This window comes from Squalius cephalus, assembly GCF_949319135.1.
Source record: "Squalius cephalus genome assembly, chromosome: 4".
Taxonomy (NCBI): domain Eukaryota; kingdom Metazoa; phylum Chordata; class Actinopteri; order Cypriniformes; family Leuciscidae; genus Squalius; species Squalius cephalus.
The window spans coordinates 53,779,680-53,807,179 of NC_137125.1; the positions used below are offsets into that span (position 1 = coordinate 53,779,680).

General features: G+C 36.2%; 4 protein-coding genes across 6 annotated transcripts in view; all 4 read left to right on the plus strand.

Annotated features, from left to right (window-relative positions):
* Nucleotides 1–3,843, plus strand: part of pwp1 (PWP1 homolog, endonuclein) — a 9,035-nt gene extending 5,192 nt beyond the window's left edge. Inside the window, exons 8-15 of the mRNA XM_079869781.1 lie at nt 477–541; nt 620–716; nt 1,782–1,843; nt 1,931–2,042; nt 2,114–2,204; nt 3,164–3,285; nt 3,374–3,479; nt 3,588–3,843. Coding sequence (XP_079725907.1) covers nt 477–541; nt 620–716; nt 1,782–1,843; nt 1,931–2,042; nt 2,114–2,204; nt 3,164–3,285; nt 3,374–3,479; nt 3,588–3,670 — 738 coding nt within the window. The 3' untranslated portion in view covers nt 3,671–3,843. The remainder of the gene's footprint in view (nt 1–476; nt 542–619; nt 717–1,781; nt 1,844–1,930; nt 2,043–2,113; nt 2,205–3,163; nt 3,286–3,373; nt 3,480–3,587) is intronic.
* An 883-nt stretch (nt 3,844–4,726) lies between these two features.
* Nucleotides 4,727–6,444, plus strand: mrpl42 (mitochondrial ribosomal protein L42). 2 transcript variants are annotated; one of them, XM_079869503.1, is made up of 5 exons: nt 4,727–4,865; nt 5,090–5,153; nt 5,882–5,966; nt 6,059–6,222; nt 6,314–6,444. In XM_079869503.1, the coding sequence occupies exons 1-5, from the start codon at nt 4,787–4,789 to the stop codon at nt 6,357–6,359; spliced, it is 438 nt and encodes a 145-aa protein (XP_079725629.1). In that variant the 5' UTR covers nt 4,727–4,786; the 3' UTR covers nt 6,360–6,444. The 2 variants fall into 2 exon arrangements, with proteins under 2 accessions (XP_079725629.1, XP_079725630.1); XM_079869504.1 differs by having other exon boundaries at nt 5,093–5,153.
* Nucleotides 6,445–6,969: 525 nt separating this feature from the next.
* Nucleotides 6,970–13,810, plus strand: ube2nb (ubiquitin-conjugating enzyme E2Nb). The gene is made up of 4 exons (XM_079870290.1): nt 6,970–7,106; nt 10,294–10,540; nt 11,366–11,506; nt 13,107–13,810. The coding sequence occupies exons 1-4, from the start codon at nt 7,077–7,079 to the stop codon at nt 13,151–13,153; spliced, it is 465 nt and encodes a 154-aa protein (XP_079726416.1). The 5' UTR covers nt 6,970–7,076; the 3' UTR covers nt 13,154–13,810.
* A 4,413-nt stretch (nt 13,811–18,223) lies between these two features.
* Nucleotides 18,224–27,144, plus strand: nudt4b (nudix (nucleoside diphosphate linked moiety X)-type motif 4b). Of its 2 annotated transcripts, none has more exons than XM_079870120.1 (5): nt 18,224–18,647; nt 24,639–24,749; nt 24,933–24,977; nt 25,084–25,168; nt 26,125–27,144. In XM_079870120.1, the coding sequence occupies exons 1-5, from the start codon at nt 18,552–18,554 to the stop codon at nt 26,319–26,321; spliced, it is 534 nt and encodes a 177-aa protein (XP_079726246.1). In that variant the 5' UTR covers nt 18,224–18,551; the 3' UTR covers nt 26,322–27,144. The 2 variants fall into 2 exon arrangements, with proteins under 2 accessions (XP_079726246.1, XP_079726245.1); XM_079870119.1 differs by having other exon boundaries at nt 18,225–18,647; nt 25,081–25,168.
* The last annotated feature ends 356 nt before the right edge of the window (nt 27,145–27,500 follow it).

A 27,500-nucleotide genomic window follows, 5' to 3' on the forward strand; every position in this document is an offset into this window, starting at 1 on the left:
AGAAACACTTGATGTTGTAATGTCATACAAAACAATAAAAACTGAGGTAGCTTATATGATTAAAGTCGGCACAGGTTTCCTTCCCTATCGTGCCGTATATCCGAGTGAAATAGAACAAGAACAGATGTGGGCGGGGCTTGATTCTGTCTGTGGGGAATTGATTGGATGGTTGTGGTTTGCTATTGGCTGATCTCATGTAAGTGACAGGTTGAGCCCCGCCCTCGTCAGCAGAGAAGAGATGATGTCACTGCAAGAGAGACAGGAAGTTATTCGGATTCACGATTACGAGGAACATGAATTTAAACAAATAATGCTGTGCTCGGATGAATCATTCATAATACACATTGAAAATATTCCATTAAAAAAAAAATTCGGCCATTTTGATTTCATGGCCCATTTTTAAATTTAGTTAAATTTTGCATTGTGAATGATCCACTGTGATGTCCGATGTGTAAAAGTGCATTTTTTTTCCCCAGGCGGCGGAGCCGGTCGACGGACACTCGGATTCTGTGCTGGATCTGTCCTGGAACCGGCTGGTCAGGTGACATGTCTTCAGCTTTCCTGAACCTTCTCCTGAACTGCTTTTCTTCGTGTGACTGATGGAGTGTGTGTGTTGCAGGAATGTTCTAGCGAGCGCGTCTGCGGACGAGACTGTGATCCTGTGGGATCTGGAGAAGGGAAAACCAGCGGCGACCCTCTCCAAACACACAGATAAGGTACAAACACACACGCCAGGGTCTCTCCTGCTCAACTAGGCTGCTTTTATTTGATCAAAAATACAGTAAAAATTGTAAAATAGCAGTTTTCTGTGTGAATATACATTCAAATGTAATTTATTCCTGTGATCAAAGCTGTATTTTCAGCATCATTACTCCAGTCTTCAGTGTCACATGATCCTTCAGAAATCACTCTAATATGATGATTTGCTGCTTAAGAAACATTTCTGATTATTATCAGTGTTGAAAACAGTTGTGTTGCTTCATATTTTTGTGTAAATATTGGTTTTCATGAGTCTTTGATGAAGCGAGAACTCAAATGAACAGCATTTATTTGAAAAAGACTCTTTTGTGACATTATAAATGTCACTTTTAATGCATCTTTTATGAATAAAAGTATTAATTTCTAATAGTTTAGACACACACACACATCTGCCGAGGCTTGTTTTGCATTATTGATCAGCTGATTGTACATTAAAATGTTCTATACACAGCTACACACCAAATAAATCAGTAAGTGTACAGCCAACACCATTGACCAATCAGAATCAAGTATTACAGGAAATGCTTAACCAACACCATTGACCAATCAGAATCAAGTATTACAGGAATTGACCAATCAGAATCACGTATTACAGGAAATGCTTAACACCATTGACCAATCAGAATCAAGTATTACAGGAATTGACCAATCAAAATCAAGTATTACAGGAAATGCTTAACACCATTGACCAATCAGAATCAAGTATTACAGGAATTGACCAATCAGAATCAAGTATTACAGGAAATGCTTAACACCATTGACCAATCAGAATCAAGTATTACAGGAATTGACCAATCAAAATCAAGTATTACAGGAAATGCTTAACACCATTGACCAATCAGAATCAAGTATTACAGGAATTGACCAATCAGAATCAAGTATTACAGGAATTGACCAATCAGAATCAAGTATTACAGGAATTGACCAATCAGAATAAAGTATTACAGGAATTGAATAATCAGAATCAAGTATTTCATGAGAGTCTGTTTATTCTGATCATATTCTCTTATCATCCATGACAGGTTCAGACGCTGAAGTTTCACCCGTTTGAGGCTCAAACTCTCGTCAGTGGATCATATGACAAGTAGGTCACGATGTCACTGGTGTATGACTCGACCAATCAGAGCGCAGCACGAATGAGCCTGACCAATCAGAGCGTTGTGTGTCACAGGTCAGCGGTTCTGTACGACTGCCGAAGTCCGAACGACAGCCATCGGATCTGGCGCTTCAGTGGACAGGTGGAGCGTGTCTGTTGGGACCATTTCTCTCCGTGTCACTTCCTGGTGAGAAACGGAGCCGTTCGGGATGTTTGATGTGAACTTTGACCTGGAGTAATGTGTGATGTGTGTTGCAGGCGAGTACAGACGACGGCTTCATTTACTGTCTGGACGCTCGCTCGGATAAAGCCGTGTTCACGCTGAGAGCTCACGACGGAGAGGTTTCAGGTCCGCACAGACGCTCTAAACATGAGAATAACTCTTTCCTTTCCTCAGATAAACATTTACTGATATATTAATAAAAGAAATGCAACAAAATGACTAAAACTTTAACTTAAATTAAAATAAAAACAATAACAGTATATCAATTACACTACAATCGCTAACATATTCATGGTTACTATCATTAACTAAAAGTTAAACCATAAAAAATGTTTAAATAAAATAAGCATTGACTGAAATAAAATGGAATATAAAAAACTTTTAGTTAAAAAAAAAATGGAGAAAAACGAAAACATTCTAATTAAAATGAAAACAGATTTTTTTTAAATAAAACTATAAACTAAAAATGTCTTAAATTAAAACCATGTAGACATATTTTAAAATAATAAAGCATTGAAATTAAAATGAAAACAGAAAATATACAAATAAAACCTATTCAAAATATATTAAAAAAAACTGTAATAAAAATTAAAAACCATGTAGACATATTTAAGAAAAAAATTATAAAAATGAGGAAAAAAACTAAAACATTAAAATGAAACCAGAATTTTTTTTAATAAAACCTATTCAAAATATATATATATATATATATATATATATATATATATATATAAAAACTTAAATAAAAATGTAAAAACCATGTAGACATGATAAAAAAAAAACGATTCTAATAAAAATAAAAGTAACTAAAACATTCAAATAAAAATAAACCTATTCTAAATATTAATAAAAACTATAATATTGATTTTATTATTGTATTGATAAATATTTAAAAAATTAATAGTATATAAATGTACTGAAACAAAAAAATATAAAAAAGCAAACTTATATTATTTCTGCAACACTTCTTATTTTAGTTTAACTTGATGTACTAAAATAAATAAAAATCACAACAACAACAAACCGATTTAACCTTGACCTAACCCTGGTGACCCCTGTGTGACCCCTGTGTGACCTCTGCGCAGGGATGGACCTGAGCAGTCAGATCCGCGGATGTCTCGTCACGTCTTCAGCGGACAAACACGTGAAGATCTGGGACATTCTCGGAGACAAACCCAACCTGATCCACTCCAGAGACATGAAGATGGTAGAGTACCTCTGTTCTCCGAGCGTCAGGAGTGTGTGAAGTCAGGCTTTAACACAGGACTCTCTCTCTCTCTCTCTCTCTCTGTCAGGGTGTGTTGTTCTGTGGCTCCTGCTGTCCCGATCTTCCCTTCGTCTATGCGTTCGGGGGACAGAGAGACGGGCTGCGCGTCTGGGACATCAGTGACGTTGCTGCTGGTGTGTGTGTGTGTGTGTGTGTGTATACTGTATATAGAGTCTCCAGCCATGAGGCTTTTCTTCATGTGTTGCTTGTCTGTTGCTCACTGTATTCTGTTGTGTCTCCAGTTGCAGAGGTTTTCGGCAGTCGGGAGCGTTTGGTGGCGGATACAGTCTCTGGAGCGTCAGGGAGTCACATGGAGGTTTCATAACGACACACATAACCAGAGACTGAATCAGTGAATCATGGATCACTGCGACTGTCAATGTGCAGAACATATTCATGCCATCAGATGACGCATTACGAAAAGATTCTCACTGTGTTTGTTTATCTGATATATGTGATATCTGAGATATATATATATATATATGTATGCATGTGTGTGTGTATTATGTATATATATATATATATATATGTATATATATGTATATATATATATATATATATATATATATATATATATATATATATATATATATATATATATATATTATAAACACACACACACATCTATTCTATATAATTTTATATATATACACACACACACACACACACATCTATATAATTATATATATATATATATATACCGATATCAGATCTTTGCTGTTTGATATTGAACACTGTGCTTTCCTTTAAGAGGGAATTTTAATATCTCCTCTAAACTTGCAGATTTAACTTTACATATTTCCTCTTTTTAGGAAGTGAAGAATAATTATGATGAATAATTTGTAATATTGGTTTCCCATTTTTGGGATAATGAAATTGCGGTTGTTATAGGAATAACAATGAATAAAACTGTGGAATCCCAGAGAAATGCCTGTCTTTGTATTTCTGTCAGCTTTGTACAAAGTTGTGAAAATCAAATGCTTTGATGTCAGAAATTAATAGATATTGAGGAAAAATGAATGAGAGATGAATTATCTCTATGGCGGTGGTTTTGCTGCCCTTCAGTGGGCAATTGTGGTACTGGTGTTTTAAAATAATTGTTCAGAAATATTATTCAAATCTATCTGTCTGTCTATGTTTCCTATCCGGAAGAATATTTGTGTAACACATTTGATGTCCCCCGCTAGGAGGCGCTCTGAAGCTCAAATAACTGAATTCCCCGTTGAACTTCATTCAAATCTCATGGCATATTTTGAATCGAATTGCCAGACAATTTGATTTATAACCACAAAACTAAACGAAACCCATAAAAGATAATAAAAACATGTATTAATTCAGTAATACAGACCGTTAACGCCACAAAACCGTCGTGTTCCTCCCACTTCGGACTCCGTCTTGTCTTTCATTTCTCTTCCACCGATTTAGTTTGCGATCGGAAAGCATGGCGTCGGGTCACATCAGTAGGGTCGCTACCCTTTTTAACCGAGTCTATAGCAGCAGAAATATCAAACAAATCAGAGGTGAGCTCTCTCCTACAGAAAAACATTACATTTATAAATAATCTGAAGTGTAACCACTGTAAACGCTGCTAACACAGTCTCACTACAGCACTGTGTTATCCTGTATAACCTACAACACTGTGACATTTCCAGACCGTATTAATGAGTGATGTTGTGCTTGTGTGTGTCTTCATTCAATTCAGAGGTTCAGAAAGGGACTAAAATGCACTGTTTTTCACTCTAAGCAGGAATATTTCTGTCATCTCACAACAAGTCTACAGTTAGAGGTCCATTCAGTGGCGACAACAGGTCAGTGTTTATTATTTAAAGGGATAGTTCAACTAAAAATGAAAGTACTGTCATTAATTACTCATCCTCATGTCGTTCAAAACCCATAAGACTTTCGTTCATCTTCGGAACACAAATCAAGATCTTTTAGATGAAATCTGAGAGCTTTCTGTCTCTCCATTGACAGTCTACGCAACTACCACTTCCAAACCCCTGAAAAGTAGCTAAGACATTATTATAAGTAATCCAATGGTTTAACCTCAATATTATGAAGCGACACCAGTGCTTTTTTTGGCAAAAAAATAAATAATTTACCCCTTAATTTACAAAATATTAATCTCTGATGTGCGTTCACACGCGGTGCTCTCGTGAACATGTGTTGGAGATTAATATTTTGTAAATATAGCACTCATAATATTGAGGTTAAACCACAGGAGTCACATGGATTACTTTAACAATGTCTTTACTACCTTTCTGGACCTTGAAAGTGGTAGTTGCATTTTCAATGACGAGTCAGATTTCATCTAAAAGATCAACGAAAGTCTTACGGGTTTTGGACGACATGAGGGTGAGTAATTAATCAGTCACAGTACTAATTTTTGGCATTCTTCATAAATGCGTGTTTAATTGTTCACCTTTGATGTATATTATGATGCATTTGTGGTTATTATACGTCAGGCTTCGTCTCTATCAGATAAAGTGTTGCTCATAACGAGCCGTTTACCTCAAATGTGTCATTTGTGTTTCAGTAATGTGGAAATCGCAGTGACATCCGATGGAAACACAATAGTGTGTTACCATCCGACAGAAGACGTACCCTATGACCTCACACAGGTGCAAACTCACTGAAGTCCTCGTGCATGTGCAGAAGCAGAGCTGAGATGTTTGTGTAATGATATAAAGTGATGTTTGTGTCTTTGTTGCAGCCGATCGCCAGACCTGACGCCATCGGTGATCACGCAGAGACTCATGAACAGGTCCTGAAAGCCAGACTCGGGAAAGAGGTTTTAAATAACAAACAGGCCCCGACCATCGAGGAGCTGAGCAAGATGTTCTACACCACCAAACACCGCTGGTATCCCGTCGGACAGTGAGTTTGCCTTCTGTGCGATGCTAAAACACGGCTCAGGTGTAGAAAATGCTGTTGCTGTGCGTATGAACTGGTTTGTTTTCTTCCTCAGGTATCACACCAGACGCAGAAACCCAAACCCACCCAAAGACCGATAGTTCTGGATGGTTTTTACTGTCTTCTCTGATGTTTGTTGTGAATAGGATTCTGCTGTGCATGAAATAAACCCTTCCTTCAGCTGTTGCTGCAGTGTGTTGTTTTATCATTTCTTAATGGGAACTTTTAATATGATTGACTTGAAAGCAATTTAATGGTGCAATAATGAGTGCTGAAACACAAATCAAATCAAATATTGCTTAAAATAAATGCACATATTTTTTTTATTTCATTTGATTACCTCAATGTAGTATAAACATGCATTGTTTGTAACGAGAACAAATTATTAGATAATTTATTTAGGCAAGGCATATTTATTTATATAGCGCACTTCATACACAATGGTAATCCACGGTGCTTTACATAAAACAAACTTTAAAAGAATCAAATTAAGCAGAACAGATGCATAGAAAATAGAATTAATAATAAAAAGTAAAATTAATGTATTAAAATAAATAAAATACGGGGAAGAATACATCAGATGATACACTAAACTACAAAAAAAATGTCCGGGGAAAAAGTAAAAATGTACAACATTCGAAATGCTCACACTAATAAAAACAATAGACAACGTTCATTTCCCAGAAAACTACATTTCCCAGATAACCCATTGGAGCGGATGGTGACGTGTTTACCGGAAGACTTGCGCGCATGCGCTGTCAACCTCAACGCGAGGAGTAGGGAGCGGGCCACGGTGCAAACCGCAATAATAAAACAAGATGGCTGGATTGCCCCGCAGAATTATTAAGGTATAACTCTCATAATGTTTCTTTTGTGGGTTCCGCTCGGGTATTAGTACGCGCTTTAAAAGCGACGCGTTAAAAATAAACGTAAACGGCACGTGCTGCTGGCCCGAGCTCGCGCTGCTGCTGCTGCAGGGTGGCTCCCGCGCGCGCACTGCTTTAAAACATGCACGTTTCCTATAATAAGCGCAAATAACCTTCATAAAAAAGAGCAACATGGACCAATGTGATCAGATATGTGTGGTTTGTTAAGGAGCCAGTAATCTTCGCGAACTGCGATGCTCCTGTCACTGAGTGATTCTGGGTGTGTTTAAAGCCTCTGCATGACACATGAACATGTTTACAGATGCAGATCTCGCGCGCTGCGGTGGCAAACACTGGACTAATGTGTGTTGGTGTTATTATTTGCATGTGGGATATTGTGTTCTGTTGAGCAATGTGAGTTTACATGCAATCAGGAAATGAATTCATACTCATAGAGTATGTATTTGATTATTTAAGCACATGAAGATTCGTTTTTTTCCCGATACCTTCCTTATTTTGCATCGTCACATATTTGATTGTCAGCAAGTCTGATCCACACTGCAGCTTATTCTGGGCAAGAACCGCCCACTTAGTCTGACTGACGTTTAAAGAGACCAAGAGTGCCATTTTGGGGTTTGTTTTCTTAAATGCATTATAACATAGGCCTACTAATAGGCCGTTATAAATCTAAAATGTGGTGTCGGCACCGTAGTTTCCATGAAAAGCTGTGCACAAAACACTGAAAGGGTTGCTATAAGTATATAGGATTTATATCCAAACAGTAATAATAATGTCAACAACAACAAGTTCTGCTTGTTGAAACCCAGCAAACACAGAACGTTCCCCTAATGTTAGTATTTGGTTATTTATTTGAGAACCCGTATAATAATGGTTCTAGGAATGTTCTTTTTAGGTTTTATTTTTTGCAACCATAAAATAACGTTTCCAGAACGTTGCAGGGGTGGTTGTTATTAAATAACCTAAAAATAACTTATACAGAACATTCTCTAATGGTTATTTTTAGGTTGTTATTTAATTAGGCGTCCATACATCCATCTTCCATGCCGCTAATACTATACTGGGCCGCTGGATGATTAGTGACGTACAGCAGGGGAATGATATCGGGGTAAAGAGGCTTGGGGAATGCTCTGGGAACGTAAGAATAACGTTAGGGCAACGTTCTACAAACCAAAAACCAGAGGTGGACAGTAACAAAGTACATTTACTTGAGTACTGTACTTAAGTACACCTTTTGAGTATCTGTACTTTACTTGAGTATTATTTTTTCTGGAAACTTTTTACTTTAACTTCACTACATTTGAAAGACAAATATCGTACTTTTTACTCCACTACAATTCTGTCAAGTTCCTTGAGTAGAAAGTAACATCAGTCAGTGGATGATTCTGGTTGCAGGGGTTGCATTTTGGTTGGAAATGAAAGTCGGGTTGACGTCAGAACCCTGCATCTGACTGACATCAGAACCCGACATCAGATTGACGTTGGATATTGATTGAAAATAAAAGTCGGGTTGACATCAGAACCCGACTGATGTTGGTTTCTGACGTCAACCCGATTTTCATTTTCAACCACAATACAACGTCTGTCCAACATTGGAGATCAACGTCAATCTGACATTGGATTCTGACATAAACCTGATTTTCATTTTCAACGTTGGGTTTGGTTTTCTAAATGCAAATTTTGTCACTTTTTTGGAGCACACTAGCTTATAGATAACAGTAACACTAGCTTATAGGTAACAGTAACACTAGTAACACTAGCTTATAGATAACAGTAAGGCTAACATATTCATACTAAAAGCCAAAAAACTTTAAATAGGGCACTATTTGAGGGAACAGCCATTTGGGTGTCCGAAACCATTGTGGACGTTATTGAGTGACTTATTCAATCTCACATTCAATCCCACTACTGGAACTGTGTTCTAGAAATAAATGTGATATTGATATAAGTGCAGGCATAGATTCAGAGGCATAAGGGACTTTAAGTATTACATTCAACAATGCAACAATAATAAAACAATGCATTGACATTTACTTTTTACTTTTGATACTTAAGTACTTTTAAAAACGAGTACTTCTGTACTTTTACTTAAGTAAAAATCGGTCTTTACAACTTTTACTTGTAACGGAGTAATATTTGACCAGTAGTATCTGTACTTTTACTCAAGTAAGGAAGTTGAGTACTTCGTCCACCTCTGCTTGCTACCAAGTGCCCCTGAACATGTGATGGCGTTTAATGGACAAACTTTATTAAATCCAATTTTTTGATGCATGAATGGATCGGATAAAAGCATCTGTCAAATGCATAAATGTGGATGTAAAAATTCAGATACACCTTTATTGGGTTTCATCAGCCTGGAAACAAAGTGCATTTAGAAAGTATTGAGTTGCTACAATTAACCATTTTGAGATAAAAACTGGATTTAATAAAGTTTGTCCATTAAACGCCATCACATGTTCAGGAGCACTTGGTAGCAAGCTAACTATTTCCCAGAACGTTCTTTTTAAAGATTTGTTTTTGGTTAGTCGGGAAAGTTCTCTTAACGGAAATAGAACGTTTTTGGTTTGTAGAACGTTGCTCTAACGTTATTCTTACGTTCCCAGAGCATTCCCCAAGCCTCTTTACCCCGATATCATTCCCCTGCTGTACGTCACTAATCATCCAGCGGCCCAGTATAGTATTAGCGGCATGGAAGATGGATGTATGGACGCCTAATTAAATAACAACCTAAAAATAACCATTAGAGAACGTTCTGTATACGTTATTTTTAGGTTATTTAATAACAACCACCCCTGCAACGTTCTGGGAACGTTATTTTATGGTTGCAAAAAATAAAACCTAAAAAGAACATTCCTAGAACCATTATTATACGGGTTCTCAAATAAATAACCAAATACTAACGTTAGGGGAACGTTCTGGGTTTGCTGCCTTAGTTTTCACTGTATGGATTAAATATATACTGATTCTTATTAAAGCTACAAAAGTTGTTCAGCCGAGAGCAGCGAGTGATTTTCTCTTTGTCTTTTGTTCATGCCCCCAGTTATTGCAAGCTGTTGCGATGTGCATATCCCGATATATACATTTGCGATATTTCTATATCGTGCAGCCCTAATGCGGACCCATGACCTTTCAGTTGCTTTTCCCTCTATAGGAGACGCAGCGCTTGATGGCGGAGCCTGTGCCTGGAATCAAAGCGGAGCCGGATGAGGGGAACGCTCGATATTTCCACGTGGTCATCGCCGGTCCGCAGGACTCGCCCTTCGAGGGTGGGACGTTCAAACTGGAGCTGTTCCTCCCGGAGGAATATCCCATGGCTGCTCCGAAGGTCCGATTCATGACCAAAATCTACCATCCCAATGTGGACAAACTGGGGAGGATCTGTCTGGACATCCTGAAAGGTGCTTCATCTGATGCTGCTCTGCGCCCGTTAACCCTGTAAAGCCTGATGGGTGTATAATATAATATTCATAGTAGTCCGAAAAATATATATCGAGTTTATTGATCCTTTAGACAGAATATTAAAAAATCTTGAATGGTTTGTATCATATCAGGTTTTTATGGCTCATGTAGTATGATATAGTGGATCAAACTGAGCAAAAATATGCAATTTGCTGCAGATACTGATGTTTTTATGGATGGAAAGTAAGATGAAATTGTGATACTTGTAATCTAAATCAATGTGGTCTTTATAACTGACATATAAAATGCATATAAGTATCAGTCGTCACTCTATATCTGCCAATAATAAGTCTTATTATAAAGCTTAGATTTATGATCAAAGCTCTATAGTTTTAAAACGTATGCGATACAATGATGATTGACAGATGAATAAATAAACTTTCCTCAGAAGCCTGATAATCATATTTAAGACTCACAGATTTTTCTAAAAAAAATAATAAAAAAAGGATGTATCAAGTAAACCTAAACCGCTTCAGTCCAGTAAGTGTTCATCTTGAATTATTACTAACAATATAAAAGTTAGTTAGTATAAAACGTCTGCTTCATAAAAATCAGTAAAGATTTCACAGCAAAAAGTTGAAGGATGATGTTTGGACAATAATACTAAAAGGTCTTATAATTGCTAAAAGTCTAAACTGTCAATCAAACGACAGAAGGACTGCAGGAGATTGTGATTGTTTTGATCCTGTTGATCATTTAGAGGCCTCTATGTATCAGATATGATACGGTATTAAGCTTTACATCCACCTCTTCCTCTCTTGTAGATAAGTGGTCTCCGGCTCTCCAGATCCGCACAGTGCTTCTCTCGATCCAGGCTCTCCTCAGCGCTCCGAACCCGGATGATCCGCTGGCCAATGATGTAGCTGAACAGTGGAAGAGCAACGAGGCTCAAGCCATTGAAACAGGTGAGAAGCTCTCAGCAGCGTTTATGTGGATGAATAACTACTGTGCTGTTTTTGGTACGTGTTGTTTGGTAGAAAAGTGGATGAATCTCACTAAAACTATAAAAAATGATAATGATTCCTATTTTAAGTTTTGTGTCATCTTTGTCGCACCAAATAGTCCTATTTTACTGGTAGGTTTTGTGAGATTCACCCAAATAAAGTCAATATGATATTAATTGCTGTTCTTGAGGGTGTTTGAGCTTTTCGAGATTTTAACTTCATTAGCCGCGTTTCCATTACCCTTCAAATTGCGCAAATGGAAATTGCGAATTGAAAATACGCCCAATGGAAACACGTCAATTTCGCACAAACTCCCATTTATCGCAAAAAAGTTTTTACGCTCACATGAGGGGGTTTTTCAGGCAATTCGCAAAAGGAATATTTCGCAAAACTGCAATGGAAACAGTTCAGAGTTCTTTATTAAATTCATATAAGACAAAAGAATACTGGATTCTAAACCTCAAATAAATGCCACAATCAAGACCTCAAAGCAGAACTGAGGGAGAAACACCCAGAAACACCTCATATGTGCCGCTCAAGTATAATAAGGGTCGTTCCTTACCATTAATGCTTGGAAAACACTCATACATCTCCTTCCATTAATAATGACTAGTGCGGCGACTGGGATATAGTACATAAACCTACCAATATCCGTTGCCATGGTTTTTGGAATGATTTTACTGATCGCGAGAGGAAAAAATTAAGTTTTAGTCGCATAACATCAGTTAATGGAAACGCCGTCATTTCGCAATAGTTTTTTGTCGACATTTAGAAAAAATCGTGCAAATCTGTAATGGAAATGCGCCTATTGATATGATATGGTAAAAAAAAAATCACATTGCCAAAGCATTGGTTGCATTAAATCACAAATAAATGTAATATGGTTGGTTTGCTAACGTTCCCATTAAGTTAAGAAAATGTTATTTCTGATAATTACTGTTCAAAACTTTAAATAGGGCTGTGAAACGATTAATCACGATTAATCGCATCCAAAATAAAAGTTTGTGTTCACATAATATATGTGTGTGTGCTGTGCATAATTATTTTGTATATATAAATACACACACATGCATGCATCTATTTAAGAAATATTTGCTTAAATATACTGTATGTGTGTGTATATATATATATATATATATATATATATATATATATATATATATATATAAATATAAATATAAATAAAAAAATTATTCTTAAATAGATACATGCATGTGTGTGTATTTATATATACAAAATAATTATGCACAGCACACACACATATATTATGTGAACACAAACTTTTATTTTGGATGTGATTAATCACGATTAATCGTTTCACAGCAAAAAAAAAGTTCAATTAACAATATATAAATAATGTTTTTGTGCTAATGTTTTGAGAACATTACTAGATAGCGTTGCTCGAACATTCTGTTAACGTTACTGAAAGAACGTTCATAACTTTGAGCGAACCTTGCCGGAACGTTCCCTGTTCCCTGAGTATAATAAACAATGACAATGAGACGCAGAAGATAAAAAGTGCACATTTGTTTTATTTAAATGTTGTTATTTTCTCTCGCAGCCCGAACATGGACCAGGCTTTATGCCGGCAACAACATTGAAGTTTAGAAGAAGGAAACGGCGGCGCATCAAGTGAGAGAAGTGGAACAATCTCCTCCTGTCTTCTTTTGCATTTAAAGAACACTTTCTCAGACAAATTAAAACAGCAAACGAAAAAAATTCCGATTGAAAAGCATCTACTGCAGCCGTTTGGGTGGTTCAGCTCAGAGCTAATGTTCGCTCCACTATATGATCTCTCTGCTTCTGGGTTCGGCCAGGAAGTGATGCGTGGTCACTACACTGGACCCTGTCAGAATGGGTAGTACAGTGTCTAATACAGTGGATTTCACTGGATCCAGGCCCTACACCCAGGTGGACGGTTCATTTTTGTTAGTTAGTTTTTATGTTACGGGGCGTAGAGGGGCTGTTAACATGGGGTGCATATATGCTGCTTCTTGGTCAGGGACAAAATGATGTGAATTATTATTATTTTTTACTTTTTCCTTCCTGTGAAACTCTTGAGTTCATTAAAAGCATGTGGTGAACCCGTCTAAATCATGGCCTATCTGACAGAACCTGCTCTGACGCTGTTGTGCTCCAAACAAAACGTGTGTGAGTGTGCGTGTAAAGCTTTGTGTTTAGGCTGGTGTGGAAAATGTATGACTTGTCTGGGAAAATTAAATCTGTAAATGTTCAGTTTTAGTAAAAATATTTTTTGTTATGTTATTTGGTTTGTTCTCTTTATTTCTGAGCGTTTTTTTTTTTTTTTTTGCAGTTTCGAATCTGATTCTTATTGAAGCTTGATTGTTTTTTGCCTCATAATTAAAAAGTAAAAAAAAAAAGTAATTACTACTTTTTATCTGACAATTCTGTATATATTTCACAATTTCTGACTTCTCACAAATCCTAGTTTAGGCATGTAAACTTGTGAGAAAGATGTCAGAATTGTGAGTCATAAAATAAAGGTAATTGCAACTTTATTTCTCAGAATTTGGTCTTTATAACTTGCAATTGTGAGTTTGAGTCTCAAAATTCTGAGGAAACGTGTCATGATTGTGAGATATAAAAAAAAATACGATTTTATAATTCACAATTCTGACTCATTTTCTCGCAATTGTTTATATCTTGCGATTGTGTCTATCTCACAATTTGTACCTTTTTCTTGCAATTGTGAGTTTATAATTTGCAATTCTGACCTTTTTTGTCAAAATTTTGAGATATATACTGAAAAAAACAGTTAAGGTCAAATAATTTCATAACATGAATGGCATACACAGAAACACTGCCTTACTAGTGTGTTCGTGTAAAAGTTCACTTGTAAAAGTTGATCTGGTTTTGAGTTAGGCACCTTTAAACCATGTTTTTGTTTAATGTAGTAGGCCTATATTTTCAATATTTGTATATACAAAATGATAGGCTTAATATACATTTCCCCTAGATATGAATCCTTTAAAGCTTTAAATTAAAAAATCAGTTCTTCAATATAATTATATAAAGAAAGTTCTGTCTGGTAATGTCTTTTTTACATGCTAAACTCTCAGACTTCCTCTGCATTTGAGCCAGAGGATTTATGAATCAAGTTCAGTGTTCGTATCTCTTATCTCTTCTGTTCCACGCGACTTGGTTTGGACAGGTTATATAACTGTCTCTGTGGTGCAGAGCTGCAGTTGGAGTTATTTCTGCACTTACGGCAGCAGAAGCGAGGGCACATTTCTCCGTCCTGTATGTTTGTGTCTGTCTGCAGGCCGTTTATATGATTGGGACATCGAGAGCAATCAAAACGACCTCTTGTTTCTGTCTTCTCATATCTAATGAGCCGGTTGTTATGTCTGCTGTGTCTGAATGGCTACCATTACGGGATTTCTAAAGACATTGAGACTATAACTTGAGTGTTTGTATACGGTCACAAATAGAAATAATTACTATTTACTATTTAGTCTGTTTGAGCGCTGTCAGATGAATAATTCTGACCAGTAAACCTTCATATACATTGTTTAGATGGGAGCTCATTTCTGAATTTACAAAAACAATTTTATTTGGGAGAGACTGTAATTCTCATTTAGTGTTGTCAACATGCTAGAGGGAAATGCTGGTATCGTCACGTTGAAAATTTCAGTACCGAAGTTGGTACTTTGACAACACTACTCATTGCAATTTGCGAGAAAAAAGTCAGAATCGCAAGATAAAAACTCACAATGCAAGAAAAGTTAGAATTGCAAGAAATAAATGCGCAGTTGCGAAAAAAAGTCAGATTCGCAAGAAATTAACTTGCAGTTGCGAAAAAAAGTCAGAATCACAAGAAATAAACTTGCAGTTGTGAAAAAAAGTCAGAATCGCAAGAAATAAACTTGCAGTTGTGAAAAAAAGTCAGAATCGCAAGAAATAAACTTGCAGTTGCGAAAAAAAGTCAGATTCGCAAGAAATTAACTTGCAGTTGCGAAAAAAAGTCAGAATCACAAGAAATAAACTTGCAGTTGTGAAAAAAAGTCAGAATCGCAAGAAATAAACTTGCAGTTGCGAAAAAAAGTCAGAATCGCAAGAAATAAACTTGCAGTTGCGAAAAAAAGTCAGAATCACAAGAAATAAACTTGCAGTTGTGAAAAAAAGTCAGAATCGCAAGAAATAAACTCGCAGCTGTGGAAAAAATCTGAATCGCAAGAAATAAATCACAATGTGAGAAAAGTCAGAATCGCAAGAAATAAACTCGTAATTGTGAGAAAAAAAGTCAGAATCATAAACTCGCAATTACAATAAAAGTCAGAATCGCAAGATATAAACTCACAATGCAATAAAAGTCAGAATCGCAAGATATAAACTCACAGTTGCGAAAAAAGTCAGAATCGCAAGAAATAAACTCGCAGTTGCGGAAAAAGTCAGAATCGCAAGAAATAAACTCGCAGTTGCGAAAAAAAGTCAGAATCGCAAGATATAAACTCACAGTTGCGAAAAAAAGTCAGAATCGCAAGATATAAACTCACAGTTGCGAAAAAAGTCAGAATCGCAAGAAATAAACTCGCAGTTGCGGAAAAAGTCAGAATCGCAAGAAATAAACTTGCAGTTGTGAAAAAAAGTCAGAATCGCAAGAAATGAACTTGCAGTTGCAAAAAAAAGGTCAGAATCACAAGAAATAAACTCGCCGTTGCAATAAAATCAGAATCGCAAGAAATAAATCACAATGCAAGAAAAGTCAGAATCGCAAGAAATAAACTCGTAATTGTGAGAAAAAAAAGTCAGAATCATTAGTTATAAACTCGCAATTGCGATAAAAGTCAGAATCGCAAGATATAAACTCGCAATTGTGAGAAAAGTCAAAATCACTGTAATTGCGAGAAAAAAGTCAGTATTGTTAGTTATAAACTCGCAATTGTGAGAAAAGTCAAAATCACTGTAATTGCGAGAAAAAAGTCAGTATTGTTAGTTATAAACTCGCAGTTGTGAGAAAAAAGACAGAATTGCAAATCATAAATTGCAATTGCGAGAAAAATGTCAGAATCGCAAGAAATAAACTCGCAATTGCGAGAAAAAAGTCAGAGCCATTAGTTATAAACTCGCAATTGTGAGAAAAGAAATCAGTCGTTAGTTATAAACCTGCCATTGTGAGAAAAAATTATAAATTGCAGAAAAAAGTCAAAATTATAAATTGCAGAAAAAATTTCAGATTTGCAAGAAAAAAGTCAGAATTGTGAATTTGCAGTGTCTAAATGGCTACCATTACGGTAGATTAACCTATAACTTGAGTGTATACGGTCACAAATAGAACTGATTACTATTTACTATTTAGCAGTTTGAGTGCTGTCAGATGAATATTTCTGACCAGTAAACCTTGTTAAGATAGGAGTTAATTTCTAATTCTACAAAAACAACTTTATTTGGGAGAGACAGCAACTCAGTTATTCAATAAATGTGAATGAAAAGTCACGTTCAGTGAGTGTGCAGATGTTGCTCTGATCAGATCCATGTAATCCTATTAAGGCCGTGAACAGATTCACTCTTCTCTGATCTGTCTCAGAATCTGTTGAGCTGAAAGCCGATGGCAAATGTTTATTTCCATTATCCTGCTGTCTGATTAATGTGATTAATGAGTTTGACCCATGTTTGAGGTTTTAGTATGTCATCATGGTTCATGACACAAGTTAGTTTACTCACTAACCCAGATGAATGTAATTCACTCATTAAATGCATGACGACTGCAGGCATGTGTGCTTCTGTCTGTCTCAGGTTATAGATGTCAAAAACAATGTATTCACTCGCATTTTATTGTATTGGTGAAGAAAGATTATAATGCATTCCAGGGCAAATCTCAAGTCAGGTCTATATCTCAAGTAACTATTTGGTTTTGAGTCAAATGTCCCAAGTACAAATGATTTTAAGATGAACCCCACCTTGAAAAACACAGTGTTAATCATTAAAGGTGCCTATAGTTTCACTCAAATCTGATAACTGCATCTGCAACTGTTTCTTCATCCTGTTTGCACATTGATTACACAGAAAATGTTGTTAAATTCTTTTGTCAAAGTTAATCAGTGTCATCAATCATAATTTAATCAGATCGCTATCTGTATGCCAAAGTCCTGTGCTCACTAACAGCATTACATTTAGAGAAAATAATAAATAAACATGGTATTATCATGGTACTTTTTTTTTTTTTTTTTTTTACATTGAATCCTCATTACATTGGGAATGCTGCACAGTATTAATTCAATATTATTTCCTGCATTCCTTTATTTTTATAATTCGTAATATACACTTTTGTCGAAACACGTGACTAAACTGATTTGTGGTTTTTTTTTTTTTTTTGGTCAACTGAAAGGCCTTCTATCTGATGCTCAAATTACGTGTTTCGTCTAAACAACTCCTCTTAAATGAACAGTAAAAGATCACACAAACCCTGTCATATATATCTGCGGGATATGTGACAGGAGGCCATGCAGTAATGCAGTAACGGACTAGTGTGATCGCAGTTCACGGACCCGCCTGACGGAGAACGAATCCTACTACGAGGAAGGTGTTGCTCATGTATATTAATTAGCTGATGGTGACGTCGCGGCATTGCCTTCCAATGGCGAACGCCGTTGATTAATGTATGCTGACGTTGCCTGGTAACCTTCCAATGCTAACGGTTTACCTTATAAATATTAAGGAGCAAGCCGTCAACATACTACCGTTAGTAATTTCGCACCCGGCCCACCACACACGTATATATACCGGGGGAAGACGAGGTATTTTGACCTGGGGATGGGTAGCGGAATGCAGAGTTGTCGTTAAAGAATCGAATTTACCGGATTAAACGCGGAGGAATGCTTTAAATAGGATTTTAAACCAACGCTAACCCGTAGGCTCGGTCCAGCCCGGTACTGGTCCGTCTTCCTGACCGTCGGTGGTGACTCACGGAGCTCGGGCCGTTCACCGTTCACATTCCTGACCGGTTGTCGGATACATCGACCGAAGGACCGACAGGATTTCAAGCATGAAGTTCAAACCGAACCAGACGCGGACGTACGACCGGGAGGGATTCAAGCGGCGGGCGGCGTGCCTGTGCTTCAAGAACGAACGGGAGGATGAGGTACGGAGATATTATCTAAACCAGACATGATGCTCCGATGATAAATCCGTGTATCAACACGCACCGTGGCTTTCACCTGAGCCCCAGTCCGAGTATATGACAACACACAGATATTCGAAGAGTATAGATGTGTATACTGTATATATGAGAGCTATAAATCAGGTGTCATGTGATGTCATCTAGTACAGGGGCTTTCGATCAACAAGGACCCCCAAATATGATCAACCTGGTTGACCCCATCCTAAAATATAAAAGGCATCCATCTTTAATAAACACCCAATATTTACACTGAAAAAAAAATCTAAAAATAGTTTCTAAAAAAAAAAAATCTAAAAGTTATTAGCTATTTTTCTACTCACTGTGGTTATGTAAGTTACTGTTAAATGCATTATTTTTTGTGTTTATTTATTTAATTTGAATCTAATTTTATTTATATTATTAATTTAAAAAAGTATTCGTTCATTTTAATACAATTAAATAGATTATTAACTAACTAATATTTTTTTAAAGCACATTTTTATTTTGTTTACTGAGTTATTTTAATCTTATTTATTTATTTTTACATTTTTTTAAACTGTTTTCTTTAGACTTTTCCACTGACCCCCTTGAACTCCTCTGATCCCTGATCTAGTACATCTGTGCTGTTTCATGGAGACTTATAGATGCATAGATTGATATTAGTGCTGTCAAATCAATTAATCACATCTAATATAAAAGTTTGTGTTTATATAATGTGTGTGTGTGTGTGTGTATATATATATATATATATATATATACAGTAAGTGTGTGTATACATAAACACACACACACACATGCATATGTTTCATTTTGATTTTATTATTCCCACTTGTTTGGAAAATCGCAGTGCATCACACAAACAAATATTGTATTGTAACTGTTTACATTTGCAAGTGATCTGAGATCAGTTTGTCACTGTCAGGTGTTCTTAGAAAGTGAAGTTTCTGCAGCATGTGTGTGTGTGTGTGTGTGTGTGTGTGTGTGTGTGTGTGTGTGTGTGTGACTGTTCAGATCACAGCACAGCGTAATCTCTAGAGCACATCTGGTTATTTAGTTCTCATCTAGGGCTGTAATCTCTGTCACACAACGCTGGACACGCCAAAATCCCAGCGATCATAATTAGTCAAGCAAACCTGTTTCAACTGCATTTGAACCTTTTCTTTCCATCCCTCCACATCCATTGCACACACGTCTGCTTCGCTCCGGCCGTCACTATGACTTGTCCTGTTAGCCATGAATTAAAGGCACTTCAGACTGTCGTCACCGGGCTTCCGTAGTGCAGTTATGCAATAAAAGCACGTCAGACTGCAGCTCTCGGCTTCTGCATTCAGCTGCATCAGGTTAGTCCACTTCCAAGAAAACACTGGCATGAAAACACATCTGGCATATGACACTTTATGAGAATCACAATTAAAAAAAGCACATATCGATCCGTTTGGGATGTTGCTGAGTGTCTCTATATCAGCCAAGGATAAAGGCATTGCTGCTTTTTATGAGGGCAACACTGAAAATAAAAGTGTTTTTTTTTAGGATTTACTTAGAAATTGCTAGTGCATTTTACAAATAAGAAGCACATTGACTTAAACATGCAATTTTGCATTAGAAAGACTGAAATCTTTATCTACAACTTTGAGAACTATCATTTTGTACAGTTTAGTTTTTGTGTTTAATGTGTGATGCATATAGTAAACCACGAATGCATGCAATGAAAGGTTGTAATGATCTTGTAGGTGACCAGTAAAGTCTTGAGTGCAACTTGTAAATGATTAATCACACCATAAACCTGCGGAGTGTTAGTTTAGTGTCAGAGGTTTCTTTCGTTCTGTCGCTTCCTCGTATCCAAGAAACCCAACGGAAGAATCTGAGTTGTTTGAGCCGTTGTGTGGGATTGCTGGTGTAAATCTGGGGTCTTACCCATCATGCACGCTGATCTCAGACCAGCTCCACACACATTCCTGGCACCGCGTGCCAACTACAGGCTGATCCGCAGTCAGTGCGTGTGTGTGTGTGTGTGTGTGTGTGTGTGTGTGTGTGTGTGTGTGAGCGAGGGGGAACTCGTCTGAAATGGCTGTCCTTTGTGTCGGGGTGGAGGCGGGTGAGAGGAGGGCAGAGGACCAGCGAGCGCTCGAGTCTAAACCCCCCCGGTCAGCTCACTTCACACACACATCGGCTCGTCCGAATGCTTCTGTTTCTCCCAGAATGCACGCCTGTTATGCTTCAGATGACTAAAGTAGGACAAATGCATCATTTAGCATCATGCGCCGGTGTTTATGATCAAATACAGCCCTGTTTGCCTAGAGTTACTGTAGATTTACATTAACTCTGACATGCTACTGATGAAATAGTCACGTTTACACACTCAGGAAGTGTTTCATCCTTTTATTAAGTGATGATTCTGATTTCTTTTTTTGGGTCTATTTCAGGGTTATTATAATCAACTAAACTAAAACCATAAGAAACACTGGTAACACTTTTCATTAGTTAACATTACTTAACTTTAATTAATATGTCTACAGCATTTATTAATCTTAGTTCATGGTTATTTAAATATATACTAATACATTATGTGTAAATGTTATAAAACTAATACAGGTGATGAACTAACATGAACGACTAGGCTATTTTTGTCAACTAATAGCATGATAAAGATTAATAAATAATGTAACAAGTGTACTTCTCATTATTAGTTCATGTTAGTTAATACATTAACTAAGGTTAACAAATGAGACTTAAATTATTATATATTATATTGAAAATTTTATATATATATGAAGAGTTCAGATGCAAAAGCCTCTAAGTGCCATCTGACATTTTCTTCTAGAATGATCATTTTTATCAAGCTCGTGTATTTAAGTTCAGTAATTTCACTTAAATGACAATTAATAGGTAATTTGCATTGCCATTTAAGTGAAATTACTGAACTTAAATATACGAGCTTGATAAAAATGATCATTCTAGAAGAAAATGTCAGATGGCACTTAGAGGCTTTTGCATCTGAACTCTTCATATATATATATATATATGTATATATGTATATATGTGTGTGTGTGTGTGTGTGTGTGTGTATGTATATTTATATATTTTCAGCTAGTTGCAAAAGACATTTCTCATTTTAATTTAGTTTAACTTGATGTACTAAAATAGCTAAAACTGAAATAAAAATTAATAAAAAATGTATATATATATAGACATTTTTAACAAAACAAAAAAACCCTAACAAAATTACTAAAACTTTTAACTAAAATCACAATGAAAATGGAAAATATAAAAATAAAAACTGATTCATAAATATAAATAAAACCTCTAATAGTATTTGAGTGATATTAAACCAACACTGGTGTGTGTGTGTGGTGCGCTCTGGTCAATAAGGGCTGTAACACAACATCAGATTCCCAGCCCTGTGTCCTTAAACGCACTCTTAACCCCGGGCCGCTCCGGGTTTGTCCTTGTAATAAGGTCATGGCGCTCGGCTGACAGTCCCGAAAGCGTCTGTGATCGCCACCGGCTCCGGGACGATGTGGAAATGTAATCCTATTCATCCCGATATGAAAGATGATAGTTCTGCTGCAGTGATTGTACATGTAGAAATCAGCCGTGTCTGTTATGCTTATGCATTAAACTCTAAATCAATATGATACAGCTGGACATAAGTGGCCGTGATTCAATTAGACACCTGATGATTCATGTTTTGCACCCACTTTGTCATTATTACAAACGTCATTGATGCATCATGGAGAGCTCTTAATGTCGACATGAAATGACATTCACAATCCGGTAATAAAAAATGGATTTTGTCCATCAGGAATTGATGGATCATGAAGGCTTTTCACAGACTGACGCATTTCCACACTTAACATCATACGATATTTATAAATAAAACCAATGTACGTTGGTTTAATATACTTTGTGTCATATTAGGCATTAAATTACATAAAACTAGTTAACGCTGAGCTGTGCGAGTGTGAGTCTTTCTCTCTTCTGACCAACATGATCATTCTCTCTATTTTCCCCTTTTAAAGAAAGTCGTAAAATGCTGTAAATGAGAATGTGAAAAGGCTCCGTTAGGGTGAACTTTGATTTCGTGTTAAAAAAAACTCCCAATGATATGTTATTTAAAATGTGAATAATGTATACGGCACGGCAGTGTTTGTTTCACTACCTTTAATTTATTCTGAATGCTTTTAGTAAAAAGTGAGAATAGTAATTAAAATCACCTTTGAGGATTAGAAAACGCATTACAGTAAATGAGAATTTGAAAAATGTACTTATTTGTTGCCATTATGCAATAGGTTTTATGCATAATATATGTAATCTAATTGTACACAGCTGTCTAGTTTAACTCGTTTATTTATTTGGTAAAGTAAATTCCCTTCCAGCGATTATACTGTGACTGCACATTATCCTTGTTTTATTCTTGGTATTTTGGGGTCAAAGGTGATATGGACGTGTTTTCAGCAGCGTGGAATTATGGGACTGTAAATTACTGGTTGTGGTTGAGTTATTCTCAAACCTGTTTGTACAAGAGGTTTCTTTGTCATCATTTTTCCTAAACTGTATAGTACTGTACTTCATCACATAGTAACAGGAATACACAGGTCGTCGTTGTTTTGATGATTGAGTGTTTGAGAACAAGCTCTTTTGTAGCCTAAGCTGATGGTCATGTGTGACTGACCCTGGGAAACCAGAACTGGACTAACGTGTTTCAAGAAAACAACCTTAAGACGCCACATATGAAATCAAAGCTTTCCTTTGTCGTTCAGCCGTGAATCTGACGGAGACCTTGTAAAAATAACCCCAGTCTGGCCCAGAACATGCCAGGTGACAAGTGTCATGAACCACCACCATCAATCCCACAATCCTCTTAGTGCAGGAGACACCTGAGGGCCGATCAGCAGCTGGAGGATTAGCCAATCAGAGAGCAAGATTGCAGTTCTGCTGCGTCCATCTGTCAAACGGCACTCACTCCAGGGTTATTAGCGTTAGCTAAAACTGTTAAAAAGCCTTTTTTAATTATCATATTATTATAAATTAAACATTCATTATTTTAAATATACAGCAATAATTGAACCCTAACCCCCCACTTTAAAAAAAAAGATTTTTTTTTTTTTCACGCCATTGTTTGTGTTAATCTATAGGTTAGAATGTTATTGTACATAATATCTGCAAATAAAAGTGTACTTTGTTAGAATTTTGTGTCAGTTTGGAAAACTTATTAACATTTTTGTACTTTTTAAAAAAAAAATTATTAATTAAAATAAAGTTGAAATAAAATATGAAAAGCTAAATGTTGTCCTTGTTAAGTTTGAAGCACAAATATTACTAACTGGAAATAAATAAAAACTGAAATAATAATAAATCCAAGGGAAATGTTCATATATAAAAGAACAAAACTAGGGCTGTCAAACGATTAATCGCGATTAATCGCATCCAAAATAAAAGTTTGTGTTTACATAATATATGTGTGTGTATGGAGTATAATTATTTTCTATATATAAATACACACACATGCATATATATTTAAGAAAAATGTGTTATTTATATATAAAATATTTATATATAATGTAAATTATATATAATATAAATATATATACACAGTATATACATGCGTGTGTGTGTATTTATATATAGAAAATAATTATACACCGTACACACACATATATTATGTAAAAACAAACTTTTATTTTGGATGCGATTAATCGTTTGACAGCCCTAAACAAAACTAATAAAATTGACAAAAACACAATTTTATAAATAAATTATATAAATAAAACTACAATAACAATATTGATTTTGACATCACTCATATTAATAAATAAATATTGCAAAATTGTGAAATTGTGCAGACCTACAAACAATCACAGCAAAGCTGTTTTCTTTTTTAAATCACATTTTAATCAGAAAAATCAGACTTTGATTCCCCCCCAACCCCCCAACATCTGTTGTCTGAGACTGAACCGTTCCTGTGTCCCGCAGGTGTTGTTGGTCAGCAGCAGCAGAAACCCGGATCAGTGGATTGTTCCCGGAGGAGGAATGGAGCCGGAGGAGGAGCCGTGTGGAGCTGCGGTTCGGGAGGTGTTTGAGGAGGTGCGTCACATCACGGGCACACAGCTTTACATTTACCAGCCGCTACTCACTTAGCAGACGCTTTCTTTTGATTGATGTTCATATTCAGTGAGGGGAAGAATTTGATGATATTTGCCAGACTTCTGGGAATCTCATGGCTAAATGAAGGATTGTTGTGGATTTGATCCTATCTCTCTCCCTCAGGCTGGCGTGAAGGGAAAATTAGGACGTTTGCTCGGCGTGTTTGAGGTACGGCTCTTCTGATTGGACCGTTTAGACTCCTGAATTGATGTATCATGTGATGATGTGATTACAGTCCCTCATACTGATATAGTTTATTTTTCAACAACAGCAGAACCAGGACCGGAAACACCGGACGTACGTGTATGTGCTGACGGTCACGGAGACGCTGGATGACTGGGAGGACTCTGTCAATATTGGTGAGTGTGTGTGTGTGTGTGTGTGTGTGTGTGTGTGTGTGTGTGTGTGTGTGTGTGTGTGTGTGTGTGTGTGTGTGTGTGTGTGTGTGTGTGTGTGTGTGTGTGTTGTGTGTGTGTGTTGTGTGTGTGTGTTGTGTGTGTGTGTTGTGTGTGTGTGTGTGTGTGTGCTCTTTCTGTTATGGATCTGCCAGGTATTCAACCCCTTGGTGTCTACTGATTATTTTATTTAATAAATCCCTCATATTCTCATGAATGTTTATTTTATTGTATCGTATTTTATTATTTAATTTAATTAACCTATCAAATTCTCATGACTATTTTATTTTACTGTATTATTTAATTGTATTATTTTATTTCATTAACCCCTCATATTCTCATTATTTTATTTTATTTTATTTTAATTATCTCTCATTCTCATGACTGCTTTATTTTTATTTTATTACTTTATTTTTTACTTAACTTAATTAATCTCTCAAATTCTCATGATTGTTTTATTTTATTGTATTATTTAATTTTATTGTATTATTTTATATAATTTAATTATCCTCTCAAATTCTCTTGACTATTTTATTTTAATATTTTATTTTATTTTATTAATCAGTCAAATTCTCAACACTGTTTTTTTATTTTTATTGTATTGTATTTTATTATTTCATTTAATTGAACTAATCCCTCAAATTCTCATGCCTGTGTGTTGTATTTTACAGTTTAATTTCATTTCATTCAAACACGAATGCATAATGATGATCTATGTTTTAAGATTTAAGATTGTCATTTTTGTTCAGGACGATTTAACACAAATGTCACACATTTTTCAGACTTTCTGTAAATTTCCAGTTTTAAAAGCAAAAATTCCCCCTTAAAATGTGTCTTTAGACCGCTGGAGCTCACCGTACATTTGTAACACACAAGATTAGCCGTTGTATTGTACTAATGCTGCAGTGTTTGTCCCGTAGGCCGTAAGCGGGAGTGGTTCCCCGTCGACGAGGCCATCAAGGTCCTGCAGAGCCACAAACCGGTTCACGCCGAGTACCTGAGACGCCTTCGCATCAGCCGCCCGTCCACCACCAACGGCAACCTCCTCCTCCCACAGACCCCCCCCAGCAGCCTCACACCCCTGTTCAGCGCTCCGGCATCAGCCGCCCGCAGATAGGACACGCACACACACTCACACACACACACCAGCACACCTCCGTCTACACCAAACCACCATTCCCTGGAGACACAGCGCCTCTCAGGAACCTTTGGGACGTTCTTTAGAGGGACAAACCAAAGCCGTTACTGAGGCTGTGTGGGATTCTTAGTGAAGAATGCCTTAATTATTTTTTTTTTGGAAACTGTTACTAATTGGTTTTAGTTAATTATTAACCAGTTACATGGAAGTGCACTTCCATTTCCCCTCGAGAGCTCGGCATTCTGGGATTGTGATGTAGGGAATGTCGGTTTCATTCCATGCGGCTTCAGCGTTTTACCTCTCTGAGTTCCCTCTGTTAGCGCTGTCACGACCCTTTAAAACGAGCCCTTTAAAAGCCCCCCCACTGCTGCTCCGCACCGGACACTCCGGCTGATGAGATTTGGGGGTTATTAGTTGTGAGCAAGAGGGTCGTAATCTGGGCACAGTTACTCATTTTATGCTTTGATTAAAAAAAAAAAAGTTTGTAAATATACTAAAAGACTGAAAATGACAAATAATGTATCATGGTTTTTAACTAAAATGCAAATGTATTAATCTTTTCTGCTCTTAACTATTTCTATAAGGTCTTTCTTTAGGTGACTTTGGAGAAAAAAAAAACAGAACTGTGAATTTTGTGGAAAGAAAGAAATGTTAATGGGTAAATCTCACGCAAACGGGTCATGTTTCACTACAAACAATAATAAATAAAAAAAATCATAATTTACTTAAAGGGAAAAGAAGCCTATTTTTATGACCATTCGAATTTTCATGACACATTTTCTTCTCTCAAACAAAACTAATATTATTATTATTATTACTATAGTGCAAAATGAAGTTATAGTATTTAAAATATATAGTATTTATTTGTTGTACATGCTAATTTAATTTTAAAAAGTTGTATTACAGTATTCGTTTACAGTAATTAGAATCTTAACAAGAATCACCATTAAATATGGGAACTAAGATCACAGTATAATAAAAAAATGGTCATTAAAGTAGGATTTATTTCCTTTGTTTTTATATATATATATACACTACCGGTCAAAAGTTTGGGGTCAGTAAGATTTTTTATGTTTTTAAAAGAAGTCTCTTCTGCTCACCAAGGCTGCATTTATTTGATAAAAAATACAAACAAAAACGGTAATATTGTGAAATATT